The sequence below is a fragment of the Micromesistius poutassou genome, assembly GCF_964030765.1.
Source record: "Micromesistius poutassou genome assembly, chromosome: 18".
Lineage (NCBI taxonomy): Eukaryota > Metazoa > Chordata > Actinopteri > Gadiformes > Gadidae > Micromesistius > Micromesistius poutassou.
Window position 1 is genome coordinate 9,901,762 of NC_140288.1, and position 19,385 is coordinate 9,921,146.

The 19,385-nt window shown below is 46.9% G+C and overlaps 1 protein-coding gene across 1 annotated transcript in view; it reads left to right on the top strand.

Moving 5' to 3' along the window:
• The first annotated feature begins 714 nt into the window (after nucleotides 1-714).
• Nucleotides 715-19,385, top strand: part of atp2b1a (ATPase plasma membrane Ca2+ transporting 1a) — a 46,875-nt gene continuing 28,204 nt past the window's right edge. The window contains 5 exon segments of the mRNA XM_084483186.1: nucleotides 715-1,088; nucleotides 8,904-9,442; nucleotides 15,491-15,688; nucleotides 16,927-17,184; nucleotides 17,619-17,744. Coding sequence (XP_084339312.1) covers nucleotides 9,250-9,442; nucleotides 15,491-15,688; nucleotides 16,927-17,184; nucleotides 17,619-17,744 — 775 coding nt within the window. The 5' untranslated portion in view covers nucleotides 715-1,088; nucleotides 8,904-9,249.

Below are 19,385 nucleotides of genomic sequence, written 5' to 3' on the forward strand. Positions count from 1 at the left end.
CCTATGTGAACATCCAACCGGGGTCAACTTGTTTAGTCGTAAAAATTCATGTCCTGCTGTCATGACCATAGTTCAGATGTCTGATTTAAGGACCCGTTGCATGAAATGGACTGTTAGTCATGAATATTCATGTTGAATTGAGATCCAATCAGCGTATCAGGAACATATTAAAGATGTGTTCCACCATGTGCTTTCCACTCTCTATCCTTGCATTGCTTACAGTTTGCAGCATTGCACCTTGTTATATGTGTCGTCAACACTGATAATTGATTACATATGCAAATGTGTTCTTGTTGCGATTTTATTCCTGCATATATTGCTTCTCCATCATCGACATGTTCTTGTGATATAGGCCAACACAGTGTGTGTGTGTGTGTGTGTGTGTGTGTGTGTGTGTGTGTGTGTGTGTGTGTGTGTGTGTGTGTGTGTGTGTGTGAACAACATTTAACGTGTTACAAATTCGATTCACGAAAGAAAAAATGTAACCTAATTCATTACTGTTTAAGTGACAGTGGAAAAATGTCTGAAAATGGGTTATTCTGTCTCTACTACGGGATTAGGGGAATGAATACGGGCATTGAGATCCAGTGAAAGAAGAAAAAAAAAGCACTACGTCATGGAAACAATGACGTCAGGTTTGATTAGGCGCCGAGGGAAGTCTTGCCTGGTGTGGGTGGAGAGTCCGCGGCGGTGCAGACAACAGACCAGCAGCACTCTGTGGTGGAGGACGGCCGCCGAGCCGAGGAACTGCCGATAATCGCCGGCTATGACATATGATTCGACCTGGTTCGTCTATATGTGTATTATCCCGTTATTATAATTTATAACGTGAGACGGGGGAAAAGAAGACAAGTGGGATCCGTGACGTGACCGTTTCCATAGGCGACTGATCCGCCGGCTGAGCCAATGGGGATGCGCACCGGGGTCCATGCCCATCCTCCCGACGCGCATCACATGTCCCCGGCGGTGTTGTGACAGCGCGGTGGGCGGGACTGCGCCTCTGGTCGGGGGCGCGCGTCCAGTGCCTCGCTGAGACTGAGGGGGAACGTAGGAGCGAAGGGGACCTGGGCTGCTTTTCAGGGAACCGAGTAAGTATTTTTTTTGCTCTTTTTTTTCGTGTTTCCAGCGCAGCCTGCGTAGAAAGGGCTCGGCGTGTCCGTGATCTCTCCGTGTGGGTCCAACAGCGAGGTGTTCCTTAAGGTCCACGGTACATTGTGCCCACCGAGCGGAGCGCCGTGCGCTAGCGGGCAATAGCTCCATGCTAACGGTACCTCAGGTCTGTGGCACCGGGCTGCTCCTCAGGACCCCGGCCCCTCTCCTCATGGGCCGGGTGGGTTCTGTACCACCTCGCCTGCAGCGGTACTGAGCTGGAACATGCTGTCGGACATGTCACAGTGGTGCACGAAGCGGGCTGTGGGATAAAGGTCTGGTGTGCAGTGAGTGCAGGCTAGGCGGCTACTCGGCTAAACGTGGAAGCTAACCTGCTCTTCCTGCGGCTGAAACGGTATTATTGTGTTATTAGTGTGTGTTCTTCTTGTGTTCTTCTTTACACGGTGCAGCTGCTTGTGCACGACGCCGGGCGACAGAGTTCAGCAGCTCGTGTGTGAAGGAGGAATCAGATCAGATCAGACCGTTGACATGTTCCGTTAATACAAGGCGGTCGCGTTAACAGTCATTTCTCAGTTATATTGACAATTTTCCCAATATTTTCTAACGTTAAATACCCATGCCATGACCTACAGGCACATTTGAGCAAGTGTGCTTTTTATTGTGTAGGGTCCTTTTTTATTTAAACGTATTCCTGGTCTGGAGTCGGTCGGAAAACCCCCCGTACCCCAAGAAGACAGTTTGTGGGCTTATGTGCTGCAGAGCCGTGCACTGCCAGGGTCGGCTGAGAGCGGGTCATCAATTGTAGCGTTATCCCGGTCAACGCAACACAATTTCCGGTCTCTTACTTTCTATGAGCTGTGTACGTCAGTTAACAGTCCGCGGCACCAGAAGAATAAGAGCATGACAAGAATAACATTAATAAGATCGACAATGAGTACACCTATTGGGTTATGACGAAAAGCATTAACGAGACATTATAGGGAAACGGGTATCCCTCTATCGAAAGTCCCACCCTCTCTATCGTTTCTAAACTCATGTAACGGAAAGTCCCGCCCTCTCTGTCGCCAATAAGGCTCATTTGGAGCATCCCGGCCCAGGCGTACCGTCGTGAGATGAGAACGCCTGGGAGCGGGGTTACTGCCAGGGCTGAGGGTGGCGTAAGCTGGTGCGGTGCTTGGTAGTGTTGCACCCTAGAATATAGGAATGTATCCATAACACCTGAAAAATAAGACACATTCATAATTGATGATTACATTTCGGCTTAAGAATGTAATTATTGTCTTTAACTGTTTATGACTTATTCTTTTTTTTTTTTTTTCCATGAAACGTTGTAAAGGGACAACCCTTTAAAGCCCCTGAGAAACAAAGAAGGTAGAAGAGAGGAAGAAGCTACACTGGAACATAAGTTCTTATTACATGGAGGCAACATTAGCACACACAGTTCTGTTAGGGGGTGCAGAGCACTAAATCATCAATATGATCATTAGTCTTGCTCACAAACTCCAGGTTGGCTGACCCTACCCGAACCAGGGAGATGTTTGTCAGCTAGAGCAACGTGACTGAAAAGATAAACTTCAATTTACAAGGAGCCGTTAAGCCTGCAGCTCTTGTCCAACCCGACCCTCATGCTATTAGGTCCAGAGCCTCAATGCTGGAGATTGCACTGTCACTGAATACCTTCTTGTGTCTTGGAGAAAGAATTAGCCCCCATCCAATTAAAGGACACCCTGCCCCTGTGCATTAACAGAGTTACAGTGTGAGAAACGCTTCTGTCTTCATACCACCACTCTCCAGCTTTAAAAGGATCCACACTGTCCGGCAGCGAGCCACGCTTGACCCTTATGTGTTGTTTTGAGTGTGTGGTGAAATTAATGTATTATAATGTGTGTGATGCTAGTATGGACCGAGACGCACTGTCAGCAAAACACACACACTATAGCATGGCAGAGTATGAATCATAGCTTGTCAAAGTAGATAGTGCATAGTAGGTAGTGGATAGGGTGTTGTATGACACACCAACTGCTGCAACCTACTGCTATCATTCCTGGTATAGTGTACTGTAAAGTCTGTGGCTATTTGAGTTTGTCCTTTATTCATTATAACGGTTAGGTTTACACAAAACAATTGCACAATTTGCCTATATTGCATATTAATATAATTCATATTCTCTTTATTGATGTTCATTGGTATAGCATTCATGGTTAATTTAGAGTCTCAGATTATGTCTGAAAAGTATATAGACAATAGACAGACAGACAGATTTTAGACTTTTTAATAATTTTATTTAGACTTTGTTTAATCATTCACTCTCAAACCCATTAGTAATGCAATCTGCTGTACTGTCTGAGGCCTTTGCACCCTTAGTGTCACGGTCACTCAAATAGATACACACAAGTTGGTGGTAAACAGTACTATCGACATGTAGCTCTGTTTAAAGAGTTATGTTGCCATTACAATATTGGGATGCTATCTTGTGTCCTTTGCTATACTATGAAACACAAGCTTATTGCAGAATTCATCTATTTATGCATTTTGTATTGCAACAGTGGCTGTTTTCAAGATTCAAAGTTCAATGACATAAGTATAATTAACTATAAATGAGGCTCAACTCATTTAGGCTTTGAGCATTGGTGGTGGTGGTAGCAGTAGTAGTAGTAGTAGTAGTAGTAGTTCCAGCTATCTATCTGTCATACCTGATAAGATCTTTTAAAATATATTACCTCTCAGTATAATATAATTGTTTGGTCTAGATCATTCTGTATTTTTATTAATTAAAAGAACAATTTACTCTGCTTCATTTGCAGATCAACAGTGTTTTGCGAAATCATCTCTCAGTATTTGCCTAACACATGATGATTTGCCTGTTTTTGTATGACAGTCCCTGAGCTCAAGTCATCACTATGAGCCAAGTCATTCTGGCTCTCGCGTTGATTTTAGACAAATCATTTTTCCACTCGGAGGTGACCGTGATAACTTGTCAATGCAATTCTGACACATTTTGCAAGGGTGGCCTTGGAACCGATCTGTCGTCGCACTATGCTGCAGTACTATCACAGAACCATCCACGCAGTAGTCTCTCTACTGGAGGAGTAAATGAATGGCACTGGGCTAGCTCCTAAAAGTATTATTTGCTTAAAGTATTTGGCCATTGTGGGTTATTCGTCTAAGATGACATTTAATCTATGTAAACTAGAAGGGAAAGCTAAATATAGTCTGCTACTGTACTGTTCAGGGCATTGCAATGGTATTTACTCATGATGGCCTTTTGCTTGTAATCTTTTTCCTTGGTTGATTCACTCAAGGTCGGCTGTGCACCAGAAACCATGAGTCTTGAACCCTTTCAGAACTACTTAGTTTGTTCTTGAAAGAGGAAATGCCAAGTGATAATAGTAAGAGGCCAAGGTTTAGATAGGCAACCAAGACTCAGGACAAACATGGAGCCGTGTTGTCTTCTCCCCCACTCAAGTAACAAAGAAGATCATTATGGCTGTTCTATTCTATTATCTATTTTATATAGTGAAATATTGTAATAGGCATGTTATGTAATGCCAACAATGTTATGTAATGCCAACAATGCTACCAATCTTTTAGGCTTGGAGCTATTCAAAATAAATGAATTGCATCCTTTCAAGTGTTACCATGAACACATTTTATACCATGACCATAGTTCAACTGTGATAGCAAGGTCACAGTGGCAGACAATGGCTGGGCGACAGGTCCTCAGGCAGGAGCTTCTCTGTCTAGCCTGGATAACCAAAGATCTGAGTGATCCGCATCTTCAAATCTTCTCCATTAAAGAGGTTCCCTTGTGGAACATTTTTCCTCAGAATGTCGTTGCACACAGGGTTATATCTCCTGAATCCTTGACTGCCAATAGGGATAAATATGCTTTCACTGATGACCCACCATCGATTTTTGGATTTCAGCTATAAAGGCAATTCATTCAAGGGTTTGAGAGACCCCTAAAAAACACAACAACAAAACAAAGTGGAGAGCAGCGTGTGAGGTGAAGTGTGTGTTGAGCCTGACACCTCCGCTCCGTGTCCTTATGAACTGGCGTGGTGACAATGTTGGAGAGCTATTTAGAGGTCCCTCAGTGCTTGTGTGAAGCACAGCCCTCAGATCTGTGAATCCACAAGGCACAAGGAGGCCCCGGTCCTCCGCATTTACATGGCCTGACCCAGATCAGCTGTGGGGGTGGAGGGTCGGGATGGGGGTGGAGAGATGGGGTGGGCAGTCTGGGGAAGCTAAAAATACCGTCCTTCCAATCGGCAGCTTCCACGGCGGAGGGGTCCCTGTATTTGGTGTCCTTCTCCGGCGGCGGAGTCGTTGGCACGCAGAGGCCCACAAACTGCCAGAGGGTTTCCTTAGATCGGTACGTAACTCGGAACGCCTAACGGGGCTGCGCTTCGGTCGCCCGTCCATCACGTATGTGTTCCCTCACAGGTTCCATCTGCACGCCCCCCCCCCCCCCCCCCCCCTCGATATTAGCAGCGGATGTGTTTGGTCAAACTTCCGACCACAACGGCCTTGGAATAGCAGGCCTGAATAGAACCTGGCCATCACGACGCGAGCGCCTTCCGGCCATCGCTCGGGGGCCATCACATTGTGTGAGTTCTTACCGAGCAGGGGACACTCTGTGACAAGGGGTTAACCTCAGCCACCGCCGCCGTTCAGCCGACCACACCGTGCCAGCTGTTGGCTCCGGAGATCCAATCACCAATGATTTTCCACTGTTGTGACATGTGACCTGTTCCGCAACCCGAAACTGTCACGGCGCAGCAAATGTTGGCACTCTCTTCATCTTGGCTTTGTTGCAGCTTGTGTGGTGTCATGGGCGAGAGGGAGGAGGGGGGGGGGTTGGGGGGGGGGTAGTGCATTAGAAGTGAGGACAGGGAACTGGAGAAGGAGGTGGGGGTGGGAACTGCTTTCATTACTTTAGGTTGAACCTGTGCTCAGGGCATTTGCAAATGTGTCCACCATTTCCAGCGGAAACCCCCCCCCATTCAAACAAGTCCTGCCGCAGTGTGCAGGATGACATCGTAAGTCATCTGGATGTAGTGGAACTTGGAATACACTCGGTCGCTATGGCAACATGACTTTACCGTCAGGCCCAGTCTTTGAAAGTCAGAGGAACCCAGCCACTCTGTTTCAGTGGAGGAGCTTCGGCGCTATAAAGCCGTGAAATGTTCCATTGAGGCGTTTCAGTGAATGTTTCACTTGTGTTTTCACTGCTTCGTACATCTGATAGCCATAGGAAAACGCCATGTGAAATGACGTGGTGCAGCATGCACTGAAAACCCCCAGAAGCAAACGCGGTGTTTCCCCTTCCAGAATAGGTGTGGTGTGGTGGTGGTGGGGTAGGGGCCCTGGAATCAGCCCCCGATGCCACGCCAGTAATCAACGCTACCCTGCAATTATGCAGCGTAATGAATAATAAATTCTGTCCCCCTTTTCCGTGGCAGATGGCTCCAAATAGAATTTCAACATGTGACGGCATAGTTTCCAAGTCACTCCACGGCCTAGACGGAAAAGCATCCACTTGTGAGGCTGCTGATAAATAAAGGCTGTTTCTTTATCTCCCGTGGCGTGTGTCCCAGTTAAAAACTCCATATTCTGGGAATTTTTGTGTTTATTTATTTGTTCGAGCGACGGGGTGTCTGGCATATACCAGGTAATGAATAGCGTTCCTGGCGGGCTTGTTTAGCTCATTGTGTTCTAGCCAGACGCTAATGCACATAGTGAGTAAAATAGACAGTCCAGCTGGTGGCCATCACAACAGCAGCACTGCATTTTCCTAGGAAATGGTGTGTGTGTGTGTGTGCGCGCGTGCGTCCCCTCCCATGACACCACGTCATACGGTCGCATTTTTCAAAGCTTTCAAATAAGAGTTACAGTATTTGCTTTGTCTTTTTCACAAAAGGATTTGAGGCTCAGAGTCAAATGTAGCTGCTATCTGTCCTGACTTCATAGGTCCCCTTGCAGCGCTCCTATTCAGCCTCTTCTCTTTGACACAATTTAATTAAACTGAATCCCCCCTCCCTCTTTTCGTCTTTAAACTGCATGACAACTGCTGCGCTTTTGAAGGAATGACTCCGATTATGTTAGGCTGATTAAAGCTGAACTGGTAAGCAGGGTCTTGTTTGAATGGACTCTCACGTAGAGCTCCGGGAGCTCCCTGATGCCACAGATAGTCCTAATTAGATTAAATAGGAGGCTTTTCCTCGGCTAATCAGTCAGCCGGCCCTGGCTTACCTTTTAAACGCCGCCAGCCAACCTGCAGAGAAGATGGTTCTTTCTCCTCAAGTCCTTTATGCCTTTGTGTTATTAGGCGTCATCTTTTTTGACCAGTGTTGTAATACTTAAAGATGATTTGTCATCGTCTTCTAGTGGTTTTGTGTAGTATGCAAGTATTAACATATCGGGATACCAAATGTTGTAGTTTTGTAATGAATTATGACATGATATGATTTTTTTAAATGAACAATATAAAGTTTGGTTTGGATTTTACAGAAAAATATATCAAAAAGGCAGACTTATTTGATCTGATGCCAAACCTTTAAAAGAATATATAGCCCAAATCATTCGCCTTGGTTGGAGTGTTTTCAATGTGTTTTGAATTGCATATGATACAATAAGGAACTTTTTGTGATACACATACTGTATGTTGTGTGGTAATATCTTTCGGTTTCCATAAGGGCCAAGTACTAGTGGGCTAAAAAGTGTAATCTAATTATGCCCAAGGCAGGGCTGCTAATGCTCCACTTATGATGCTGAAAGGAAAAACACTGAGAGCAGTACAGTGGGCATGGAGTCTGTTTGTAAAGTGAGCATGTTGAGACATTCACTGCCTCTGTAGGACACATCAAACCGGTCTTGGGAAATTGACATTGTTTTTTCTCCTGGGTGTGATATGGGTTGTTTGGAACAGTCACTTAAAGTTGTGCATAATTTTCACTGTGGCTTTCACTTTTTGTTCCAATGATTTGAAAGTATGGTTGCCTGAAGAATAAAAACACATCCACCCAGAGCTCAATCAAACCAGGGATTTTTTTCTCTCTCTCTAAATCAATTTGGTCCAGTGGGGAAAAAGGAGAGATAATCCGATTTTGAGCAATAGTGACGGTGGCAGTGAAAAAGTTACCATGGCGTTCGCGTTTAAACCCAACAGTGTTTCATGTTGGTCCAATCTCAGATTCCTATAACATTGCTCATATTTGCAGACATTCCTTCCAATATAGGACCAACAGGCATAAAATTATCAATTTATTATATTTGTGCGACATAATGGATCTTCTGCTCTGTGAAGGGTTGATATTTGTATTAATATAAGTCTTCCCTGGATTCCTATTATGAAAGGCACGTGGTCAGTCACAGGCATCCAACACTCCCTAAGATGCAATTCATAGCTTTATAGATGGAACACTGACCAGGCGAGACAAGGAAAGTCAATCTTTAACGTCAGTCCTCAAGGGTTTCAATTTGAGAATGGAAAGTTTTTTTTTTTTTTTTCACACTTTTCAAGTTACTGTCCTCTATACAGTTGTGAAAGTTCAAAAAGGGTGTAAGGCTGCCAATAAGGATGAACAGTGCTTTTGAACTAGTGGCATTTAAGGCCTGGTCGTCACCCACTGAATGTTAGAAAAGGGGAACAGCATGCTGTTCCCTTGTGACTGTCTTACTGACTGTTTTCTTTTAATATGTCCCAAGTGTTGTCCTTGATGTCCAAGTCTGTTATTTAATTGCGACACTTGATCAGCACTAACCTTGACATTTCTCTCCCCTCTCCCCAGTCTCCCTCTCTGATCCGGGCGTCTGGGGTATTCTGGCTCTGTGGAGGATCCTCAGTCACCATGAAAGACTAGGAGCTCAGCTCTCCCAGGGGAAATGGCTTCTTCTGATCCCTCCCAGTCCCACACCCTAGCCTGCAGCCCCAGTTGCCTCTGAAAGGAGCCCCGGTCCGCACTTCATGGGAGCTACCCCTGCGCTCACTCGCTGAAGGATTTAAAGCAACTTCCGGGGACGCCATTTTTTTTTTTTTATATTGCCCCTGCCCCCCCACCCCACCCTTCGCCGCGATACCGACACCTCCTCCGGCACTGTTGAGCAGACGCAGCGGGGTGCTGCGCGGTGGACAAGATGGCGAACAACTCGTACAGCGGCGTGAAGAACTCCGTCGTGGAGAACAACCACGGCGGGGAATTTGGGTGCTCGCTCAAAGACCTGCGCTCACTCATGGAACTGCGCGGTGCAGAGGGGCTGGGCAAGATAGGGGACAGCTACGGGGACGTTCAAGGACTCTGCGCCCGCTTGAAAACGTCGCCTATAGATGGTATGCCATAGGGTGGTGCCTCCACCCAACATTCACCGTAACCCGTTGATTTTGTTGTTTAACTTTTTGTTCCTGTGAGGAGACATTTGTGTGTCTGCGAATGTCAAGTCCACACGGTTTAGAAGGGGGTTTAGACATTGGCCCCCCGTCATCCCCATCACCTTGACATCACTTCCTTAAAGCACGTATGCCGGACAGGTGGCCTGACAGGCTGGCACTGACCTGGAGCGCGTCCATCGCCCTTGTGCTCTCAATCTCTTGTTCTCCCTCTGCCCTTCCTTTCACGTGTGTGTGTGTGTGTGTGTGTGTGTGTGTGTGTGTGTGTGTGTGTGTGTGTGTGTGTGTGTGTGTGTGTGTGTGTGTGTGTGTGTGTGTGTGTGTGTGTGTGTGTGTGTGTGTGTGTGTTCCCAGCAGCTGTCTCGCTCTGGGCAGAGTACCAGTACCACAGTGGCGGCAGGTCACTGCTTCACATGCGGGGGGCAGAGTGCGTGTGTGTCACATACATGACCACCGCCGGGCTCCAACACAGGCTACTGGGCTTACACAGAAGTCGGTGCAAAATGTCTCCCCTGCACAAGTGGATTAGGATAATCAGTTCTGTTCACCACAACCGACAAATGTAGGGAGGTAAATGGTAAAATTGCTGAGGCAGGTGTTGGATCTTAGAGGCGTGGCATAATGATGGTCGCCGCCCCATAAAACCGCCTGGATTATAGACTTCCTGTCCGTCACTGTGACCCTAAGCCTTGCATATATGGAGGCACCTTTCCCAACTCAGCAGATGTAACCAGGCCAAGTATGCTGGGAAGGAGAAAGAACTGCACAGTCACCTTATGGGCCTCATCCACGCAGCACTGCATTCCAACGCATCAAACTCAATTTCTCTCTCTCTCTCTCTCTCTCTCTCTCTCTCTCTCTCTCTCTCTCTCTCTCTCTCTCTCTCTCTCTCTCTCTCTCTCTCTCTCTCTCTCTCTCTCTCTCTCTCTCTCTCTCTCTCTCTCTCACAGTCTGTCTCTGTAGACAGTCGGCCTCATCACAGATGTGACCTTGATTCGACCCCGTTGGGGGGGATTTCCAGTTTTATCCCAGATTAAAACGACACTGCATATCTTCTGTGGAGGCAACTGTCCCCTAGCAAGGAAAACGCTGCCCAGCAGTCGCCACTGGCCATCAGGGAGCCGGCGCTTTCTAAAGGAGACTGGATCTAAACCTTTAGGTTCTGATCATGAAGAGCACCTTGCAGTATCCTTGCAAGGGGCTCTTGGGCGTGCTGAGCACAATGAGCCATTGTGTGAAGCAGTGTAACCGCAGAGTTGTCTGAGCATGCATTGTTTACTGAAGGGCACCAGTGCCGCTTGTCCTGGTTGTAATTTGCAAATGACTGGTTGGGCCAAGTGCACCATCTTGTCTTTTATCTGGTGACGTTCATACATCTGGTTGTTTGCATAAATGTCCCCTGTCTGTATGGCGTTTCAAGTCCTAATTAAGACTAAAGGAAGTACAGTTTAGCAATCAACAGCTTATTGCAGTCTAAAATGTTCTACTATTGATACTTAAGGGACTACTTTGGCGCATTAATGGCAGGATATTTCCATAGCCAATTTTCAAATCAATCTCATAAAATAGCTTTCACTTTTTCTTCCCTTTTTTATTTTGCCAAATGAGATTGCAGTGGCAGTGCCTTGCAAACGCTCTTTTCCTCTCTCTCTCTCTCTCTCTCTCTCTCTCTCTCTCTCTCTCTCTCTCTCTCTCTCTCTCTCTCTCTCTCTCTCGTTTCCAGAGGTTCTGGAAGGCCTGCCTGCTGACCCACACGCTTACTAACCGGCGCTACTAACAGATTAGCTGCAGGGAGGGCCATTTTTTCCGGGCACTTGTGGTTTTGAGTCTGGCCGTTGGCCATCGGACTGGGAAATTAAGCCGTCATTTAAGATTACAGGAGCTTGACAATTGAAAAGGGATTTCCAATTAGTGGGCCGGGCATTTATCTAACCTCTTAAGTCTATCCTGTTGCTAATCCTTCAACCTGTGTGTGTGTGTGTGTGTGTGTGTGTGTGTGTGTGTGTGTGTGTGTGTGTGTGTGTGTGTGTGTGTGTGTGTGTGTGTGTGTGTGTGTGTGTGTGTGTGTGTGTGTGTGTGTGTGTGTGGGGGGGGGGGTTTCTTCCTTCCGAAGTTTGACTCAACTTCACTGGCGCAGCTGTGCTTTTATGCTTCACAACTCTATTTTTATCCGTCTCTGCACAGTCCAGGGCTCAGACTATAACGGCCCGTTGAAGTGCGGCTCAATGTCCTCTCTGCACCAGGCTCACATCTTACAGCCCACATTCCTCACACTTTGTATCGGCATGTAAACGAAGAAAGGGCCCCTCCGCGTTGATTTTATCGACGATTTCCTGTTTTCTCCCCTCTGACACTTATTGTCTGTTAATGGCTATTTCGGTGGAGTCAAATATTTGGGTCCCGGCCTATTGATCCAATCGATTGTGGGCCGAGACGCTGCTGCAGTTTGCCTGCATTCACAACGCCGTCAGGCCCTTAGCATCCGTCACCACACCGATCAGCCCGGCCGCGTTCAACGGGAAGGCGTAGACCGTTAAATGATCGTTTTCTGCTGGTAATTTACAAGGACAGTGCCGGCCTTGGCTCGGTGTCTCTAAAGGACGAGGTGAGGAGGTTGTTTGGCCTGCGAACGGAGGCGGCAGATGGCCAGCCTGTTGAGTCAGCACTGTAACTTGTTGTTTTTAATACCTGTTGTAATCTCTAGATGCCACGCCGTGAATCGAATGCGAGAGGCGTTCACTGACTTCCGTCATTGCACAACCGCATTTCCACACTTGGTTAATTTGGCCTCATTTTGTGGAGCCTTATCAGAAGATGAATGGCGTAACACTTCAGAAAAGGTCTGGTATGCCTGTGGTGCAACCTGCCTGGTGCAAGGTCGGCCTGCAGCACACAGAGAGCTCCGTCACGTTTACACTTTTAGTTAAAATCCTATTTCGACATGACATAACGGGTATTGACGTACCGCTTATCTTTTTCCAAAACGGAAAGAAGGGCCACAAGCAACGTGGATTAGTGATGTCGCTGGCGTAGAGCCTCTTTATTTGTATGCAAGCCCGCAATCTCATTGGGTGCGCATGGAAAGGTCAGCAGCCAATACGGGTAAAGTGCAAATGGTTTGACCTTTGAGCGCAGCGACATGGTGGAACATCTCCGCACCTGCCCTGTTTGAGGTTAGCGGCGGTGCTAGGTCGGAGGCCAGCGCTGTCTTCACCGGGAGACTCATCGGCCGGCACCAAGGTGTGTTTTTGCAGAATTCTGCATTCACTTCCCGCCATCCAGCTGGCTGCTAGAGCCAAGATGGCCGTTAATAAGGCCTGTGGCGCGCACGGATGGAGAGGAACAAACCAACTGGTGGTTGGAACAGCAGCTCTCTCTTCACTGCCGCTGTGGCCCACATTGTGAAGGAAGGATTTGGGATAGGATCTCAGCAGCCAGCCTTCACCCCCCCCGCCCCCCTCTCCTCCCGCCAGTGGTGGCTGAACTGACAGCATTCTGAGGGGCCGTGTGGGGACACAACTGGGTCCGTTTCAAACTGTTAATGATTAGCCACTTAACTGGAGACAGACCCTGTGCTAAGATGATGTGCTTGGCCGTCTGTTTTCAGTCGGTCTGGAGAGAGAGAGAGAGGGAGGGGAGGAGGCCCGGTGGCCCGGTTTTAACCTTTAACGTCCTTTTTATATTATGTTCATGCACTTATATCCCAAGCATGAAGGCAGACAGAGGGACAATGGGCGGGGGGGGGGGGGACAATGCAGTGGATAATGTAATGGGTTATTAGCTGTCAGCGTGTTTTCATTAGCAGCGTAGAGAATCAAAGCCGGCGATGAGAGACGGCCGGGGAGCGACAACAGGCAGCCATGTTTGATCCAGTGAGTCATTGACGGCTCCTGAAGTCAGTCGGTCGACGGGGAGGTCTTTTTGTTACCGGCCAGCGCGTTATTACAGTGTGGCGAAGGAGCTAGCATGTGCTACCATTGACATTGACTAGTCTTTTTTTTCTGGATATCGTTCCCTCTCTGTTTCAGGAGTGAAATCAGCATGAGCTGGTGCCCATACATACATATGTTGAAATGAATCGGGTTCCTTGAGGCCATTTCTTACCAAATCGCAATTTAATTCAGTATGTCCAATCACCGTAACATCATTGTTGTTTTTTGTCATTGTATTTGCGTGTAACTTGGCTGAAACCACATCTTCAAGTGGCGAAATGTCATGCAACACAAAATAATGTTAGGCCATTATAAGTCTGAGCCGTTGAGTTGTTTCAGGTCTGCTAAAGAAATGACCCCAAATAACTGTAATGTATTTTGGTGTTTGTCTTCAACACAGAGAAGGCATCTAAACCGTGACGGGAGCTTCTGAAAATTCATCATAAACTTTCAAATGTGTTCACATAATGATATGTTAAAATGCAAGATAAGATATGTGTAGTCTTAATATTTCCATGCCAGAAAACATGATTAAACCAACCAATTATGCTATAGATAGAAGTCACTAAGAGGGTTTACTCAAAGAATAGCGCTGGAATAATGCATCCATTCAAAAATATGGATGAATCAATTATTCCCCTCATGAACGGCTGTTCACAATATCACAAACAAACATCAGTTAGCTGATTTAAATGGCTCATTAAGAACAACCCATTAATTTACTCTTGCACTCTCTGGATTGTCTCTCTCGCTCTCTGTCTCTGGATTCCCCTGTGTGTGTGTGTTCGTGTGCGCGTGCGCCCATGCGCTCCCATGCCTGTGCTCCCGAATCCTTTCCCCCCCTGCCCATTAAGACGCTGGGCCCAGAGCCCCTCCAGGACTGAGTTGCTCCCCTCTCGTCATTAGTGGGTCCCCTGCAACACGCCAGGGGCCTGTCTCGTCTCACACACACACACACACACACACACACACACACACACACACACACACACACACACTCTTTCTTGACGCATCTGCCTGTCAGCAGAAGTTTCACACAGTCACTCAACCTTCTTTCTGCTCCATCTCCCTTTCTGCCTCTGCATACACACACACACGGCCACACACACACACACACATGGCCACACACAGTCCAGTTCAGTCCAGTCTGCAGTGCCACCCACGCACGGCCGTCATGAATAGAGCTGAAAAGCTGTCGCGGATCATCAGATGTGCGAAGGTCCTTTAGGATATTCCACTCAGCCTTGAATGCAGCGGTATTTCAATGGGCAGCTGTGGAATGCTTAACTGTGCACATGGATGAATGGATGAATAACCAGCCAGACGAATAATGAGTGAAAAAATATCTGTCTCTTAAAAAATGTCTCTTAATGGTATGCACGGAGGTGTGTGTGTGCATGATGCTGGATATCAGCTTCTCCAGTAGATTTGTTGCCAAACGTGACAAACCTGTTTTTAGATATTTTAGTCATTGTACAAGTGCTGGACATCGATACGCAATAACGTTCTTTTTTAGGAAATTAATACGTTTGGCGAGAGGTAAGAGATTCGGTTCAAGAACAGCCCGAGACACGTGAGACGGATCACATACAAGTAAAATACAACTGTTTAAATGACTAGCAATCTTATTGGCGTCTAACCAGAAGTCAAAATACAGCCTAAAGCGAGTTACGCAGTAAATTGCGGTTAAAAAAAGTCAAAAGTGCACCAGCACCACAAACGTTTGTTGACAATGTAAGGAATGCTGGGGAAATGACTAAACAATTTGTAGAATGTGTGGTCATGGTTTCAGAAAAAAGGCATGGACACATCACTGATGTAACGGCTCGCTGACCTTTTGAATTGGATAGATTGTTTTCTTGAGGGAACAAGAGACCCTTTTGCTTATTAAAATGGGATTCACCAATGGCCAGTTTGAGTTTTGTTCGAGACTAGTTATTTTTAGGAGCGTATCTGAATTGGGTTTGACTTGTGAAGTGATCCAGTTCATTGTTCATCTCACCCTCACCCCGTATTTTTTCTCCTTCTCTCCCCTCTCTCCTTTCTCCTCTCCTTCCAGGTCTTAGCGGACAACCTGCAGACATCGAGAAACGGAAAACTGTGTTTGGGGAGAATCTAATACCTCCTAAAAAGCCAAAAACCTTCCTTCAGTTAGTATGGGAAGCATTACAAGACGTTACGCTGATCATTCTCGAGGTGGCGGCCATAGTTTCGTTAGGCCTTTCTTTTTACCAACCTGAAGATGCGGATAGAACCAGTGAGTATCCTGTTGTTTCTCCCTCTCCTAACCCACTGTGATGCTGCTGTTATTCTGCATTAGTTGAAGTTCTAGTCTAACATTTCAACTAGTTTGAAGTTTAAAAAAACCTGGACATATCTGTGGTCAATGCTGATTGTTAACGATTTCAATAATGTTCAATCAATGAAATCACATCCTATAACAGATATATTGTACAAATAAAAAGGGCTGGCCAGCACGTGTACCAACGTCACTCCCATTCACCCCGAATCACTGGGAGGGCTCCATCTCACACTTTGTAAGGTCTGCAGCCACCGGGTTGGAGAAGAGAAAAGCTCTTCTCCCAGTGAGCTAATGAGAATTGATGTCTTCCAGTTTAGGCCCTGTCAGACCTCCCCAGCATGGGGTGCTCTGAAGCCATTGCTATTAAGGTTCAGAGGCAGGTGGAGCAGGGGGGCGTTGTCAGCATAGCGGAGAGGCCCCATGCTTTTTAATGATCAAATCCGTCCCGTTTCAACAGGGATTCTGTAAGGAACTAAACAGGGATAAGGGAGATGAGGATGAGAAAGTAGAGGAAGAGGCAGGGCCTCGCAGTCAACTGCTATAAGCATCATAAAACATGGCCTGTGTTCGATTCGGCTCCCTCGTGCCCAATATAGTGCACTACAGAACATGGGGCATCAGCGTTTTGTAGTTTAATGTCCAAAATCTTGAGCGTACAGATCTTGTCCCCTATATAGTGCAGTACTTGATAAGCTCTTCTTTGGATGAACTGGATTTTGTTTTGTCCCAAAACGCAAATGTACCATGATGGGTACACAATGCACCGTGAAAGAAGTGCACAACTGGCCTACTGCTCATTTCCACACCGTATCCCATAATACATAGCAGTTTTCGTGGTCGTCACGAAAACTGCTATGTGCCTACTGCTCAGTTCAGCCCCTGCACGAACCATTTCCACACCGTATCCCATAATACATAGCAGTTTTCGTGGTCGTCACATTCGTCCAATAGAGATGGTCCGGCGTGTCAGAGTTCTTCAGGGGAATGAGCTGTCAGGGGGTGATGTCTAACATGGGTTGTGTTGATACACGTCATTAGTGACGTCATTAGTGTCCGAAATCGCCCTGATTGAAAAATTCAACACATCAAGTGAACTCAAAGCACGGCTCAAATGACGAGGTCGAGTTCCGTGCCGGCGATGAGAAGGATCCTTTTTGAACCCACTTTCCCCGCCCCCCCCCACACGCTAACAGATTGTGGGAAGGCCGCCGGCGGCATTGAGGACGAGGGTGAGGCGGAGGCGGGCTGGATTGAGGGCGCGGCCATCCTGCTATCGGTCGTCTGCGTGGTGCTGGTAACGGCCTTCAACGACTGGAGCAAAGAGAAGCAGTTCCGTGGGCTGCAGAGCCGCATTGAGCAGGAGCAGAAGTTCACTGTGGTCCGTGGAGGACAGGTCATCCAGATCCCCGTGGCTGAGATCGTGGTCGGGGACGTGGCACAGGTCAAATACGGTACGCCGACGCTCTCCCGAGGGTTTCCTGTTGCCAAACGTGACTGACCTGTTTTTAGATATTTCAGTTATTGTACAAGTGCTGGACATAGATATGCACTAACTTCCATTTTTTAGGAAATTAACACGTTTTGGCATGAGGTTCGGTGCAAGAACAGCCCGAGACAAGTGAGACGGATCACAAGTAATATAATACAACTGTTTAAATGACTAGCAATAATATTGGCGTCTAACCAGAAGTCAAAATACAGCCTCAAGCGAGGTAGGCAGTAAAGTGCGATATAGAAGTCAGAAGTGCACCACAAACGTTTGTTGACAATGTAAGGAATTCTGGGGAAATGACTAAACAATTTGGTAAGAGGATGGAGAAGCCTTTGAGCGTTCCCCGGTGGCAGTGTGTAACCCGGAGGCCGTGTGGTCCGCTGTGTGTCGCAGGAGACCTGCTGCCTGCGGACGGCGTCCTCATCCAAGGGAATGACCTCAAGATCGATGAGAGCTCCCTCACCGGGGAGTCGGACCATGTCAAGAAAACACAGACGAAAGATCCCATGCTGTTGTCGGGTGAGTTTCTGGCCTATTTAACAACACTTTGAAATCCTCCAAAGTTTCACCCAACTTGATGGTCAAAAGAAAAAGCACACTATCATTGGTGTTTTTTGTCACATTTGAGTGCGGCTGAACCAGATATGCTCATTGCTGCTTTGTGACAGATTATAAAATTGGCAATTTATGATACACTTATTTAATCAAATCAACAGATTCACTGAGATCTGTAATAAGGAAAGGTTCTATAACAGCCTACGCAAGGTCCAGGTTTTAATGTATGCTGATGGGAAGTTTCTCAAGCATAAGTGACCCTTCACATTGTGTGTCAGCTCCAAGTGATGCTGTCCATACATAAACACATACATGATGGTAACGCACTAGACCAAACCATCATTTGGAGACATGAACTCCTGTTAAGTCTGTGTTTCGGTCAGCCTTTTGTGCACTTTCAATTCTCCCTCTTCACAGGCCTCTGGTCTGCTGTCACAGGGGAAGGTTTTCTGCTTGTTGGTTCCTAATCTGTTCCACCAACAGTCGGTCCTTGGATTCAAATAGCTTTTTGTTTAGTTTTTCTCCTTTTCTTTCATCGCCTGTTTTCCTCCAGGGAGTACGCAGCAAATCTAAAGGAGCACTCCATGTTTTAGTTTCACTCATTTCTCTCTTGCCATGCAACCAGGAGGGACACGGTGCATGTGAATCATATCCCCCCCCACCTGTTTCCCCTCCCCCTGGCTCTGACTCCTCTCCTCCTCCTCCTCCTCCTCCTCCTCAACCAAGTCCCTGAAGAAAGATGGAAGGAAAAGCATCCTCTAATTAAGGGACACTCTCGGCTACTCTCGCTACCTCTTCCTTTTCATTCACTCTCACTCTTTATCTGTCTCTCTCACTCTTTGTTTCTCTCTCTCTATCTTACACTACTGGTTCCTAAACATTTTGTATATTCTAACCCTAACCTGCTACCTTTTCTCTGAAACCTTATGTTGTCCTCTGCTATCTCTCGGACGCTCTCTCTCACTCTCCCTCTCTCACTCTCCCTCTCTCTCAATCTCTTACTTTCTTACTTTTACTGATGCCTCCTGTTTTCCCAGTTATCTTTCTCTTTCTCTCTCTTGCGTTCTCTCACTTCCATTCCTAGATCCTATACGTTTTGTCTACGTGTTCTCATGTTTCTGTTTTATTTTAATTCTACGGCCAGATGGAGCACAAATGGATATTTAACATTCAGATATTTAACTCCAGGGACGAGACAATCCTCCATTAATTCAGTGCCGCCATTAATCTGCCCTCCAACGGCGTCCGGGGGTCTGGCGATGAAAGGCTGCTGATGAAAGGTCCGCCGCGTGTTTGCTTCAAAAACACGCAGCCTCCTCTCGTCTTTTGATTCTCCGGGCGCGCTGCTCCTTTGTGTTCGCTCTCCGCTGCCCAAGAGCCACTATTTATTTTTCCACTCCTTGCATGCTGGCCTACTGCTCAGTTCAGCCCCTGCACGAACCAAGTTCAGCAACACACATACACTCACACTCACACTCACACACACACACTAGGGAAACGCTTTAAACGGGCGGCAAATGAAACAAGACCAAACATTATTGTAAGTCGTTTTTATTTTCCCTAACTTTTTTGGGCGCGGGGGCTGCAGTCAGTGCAAGACGGCGT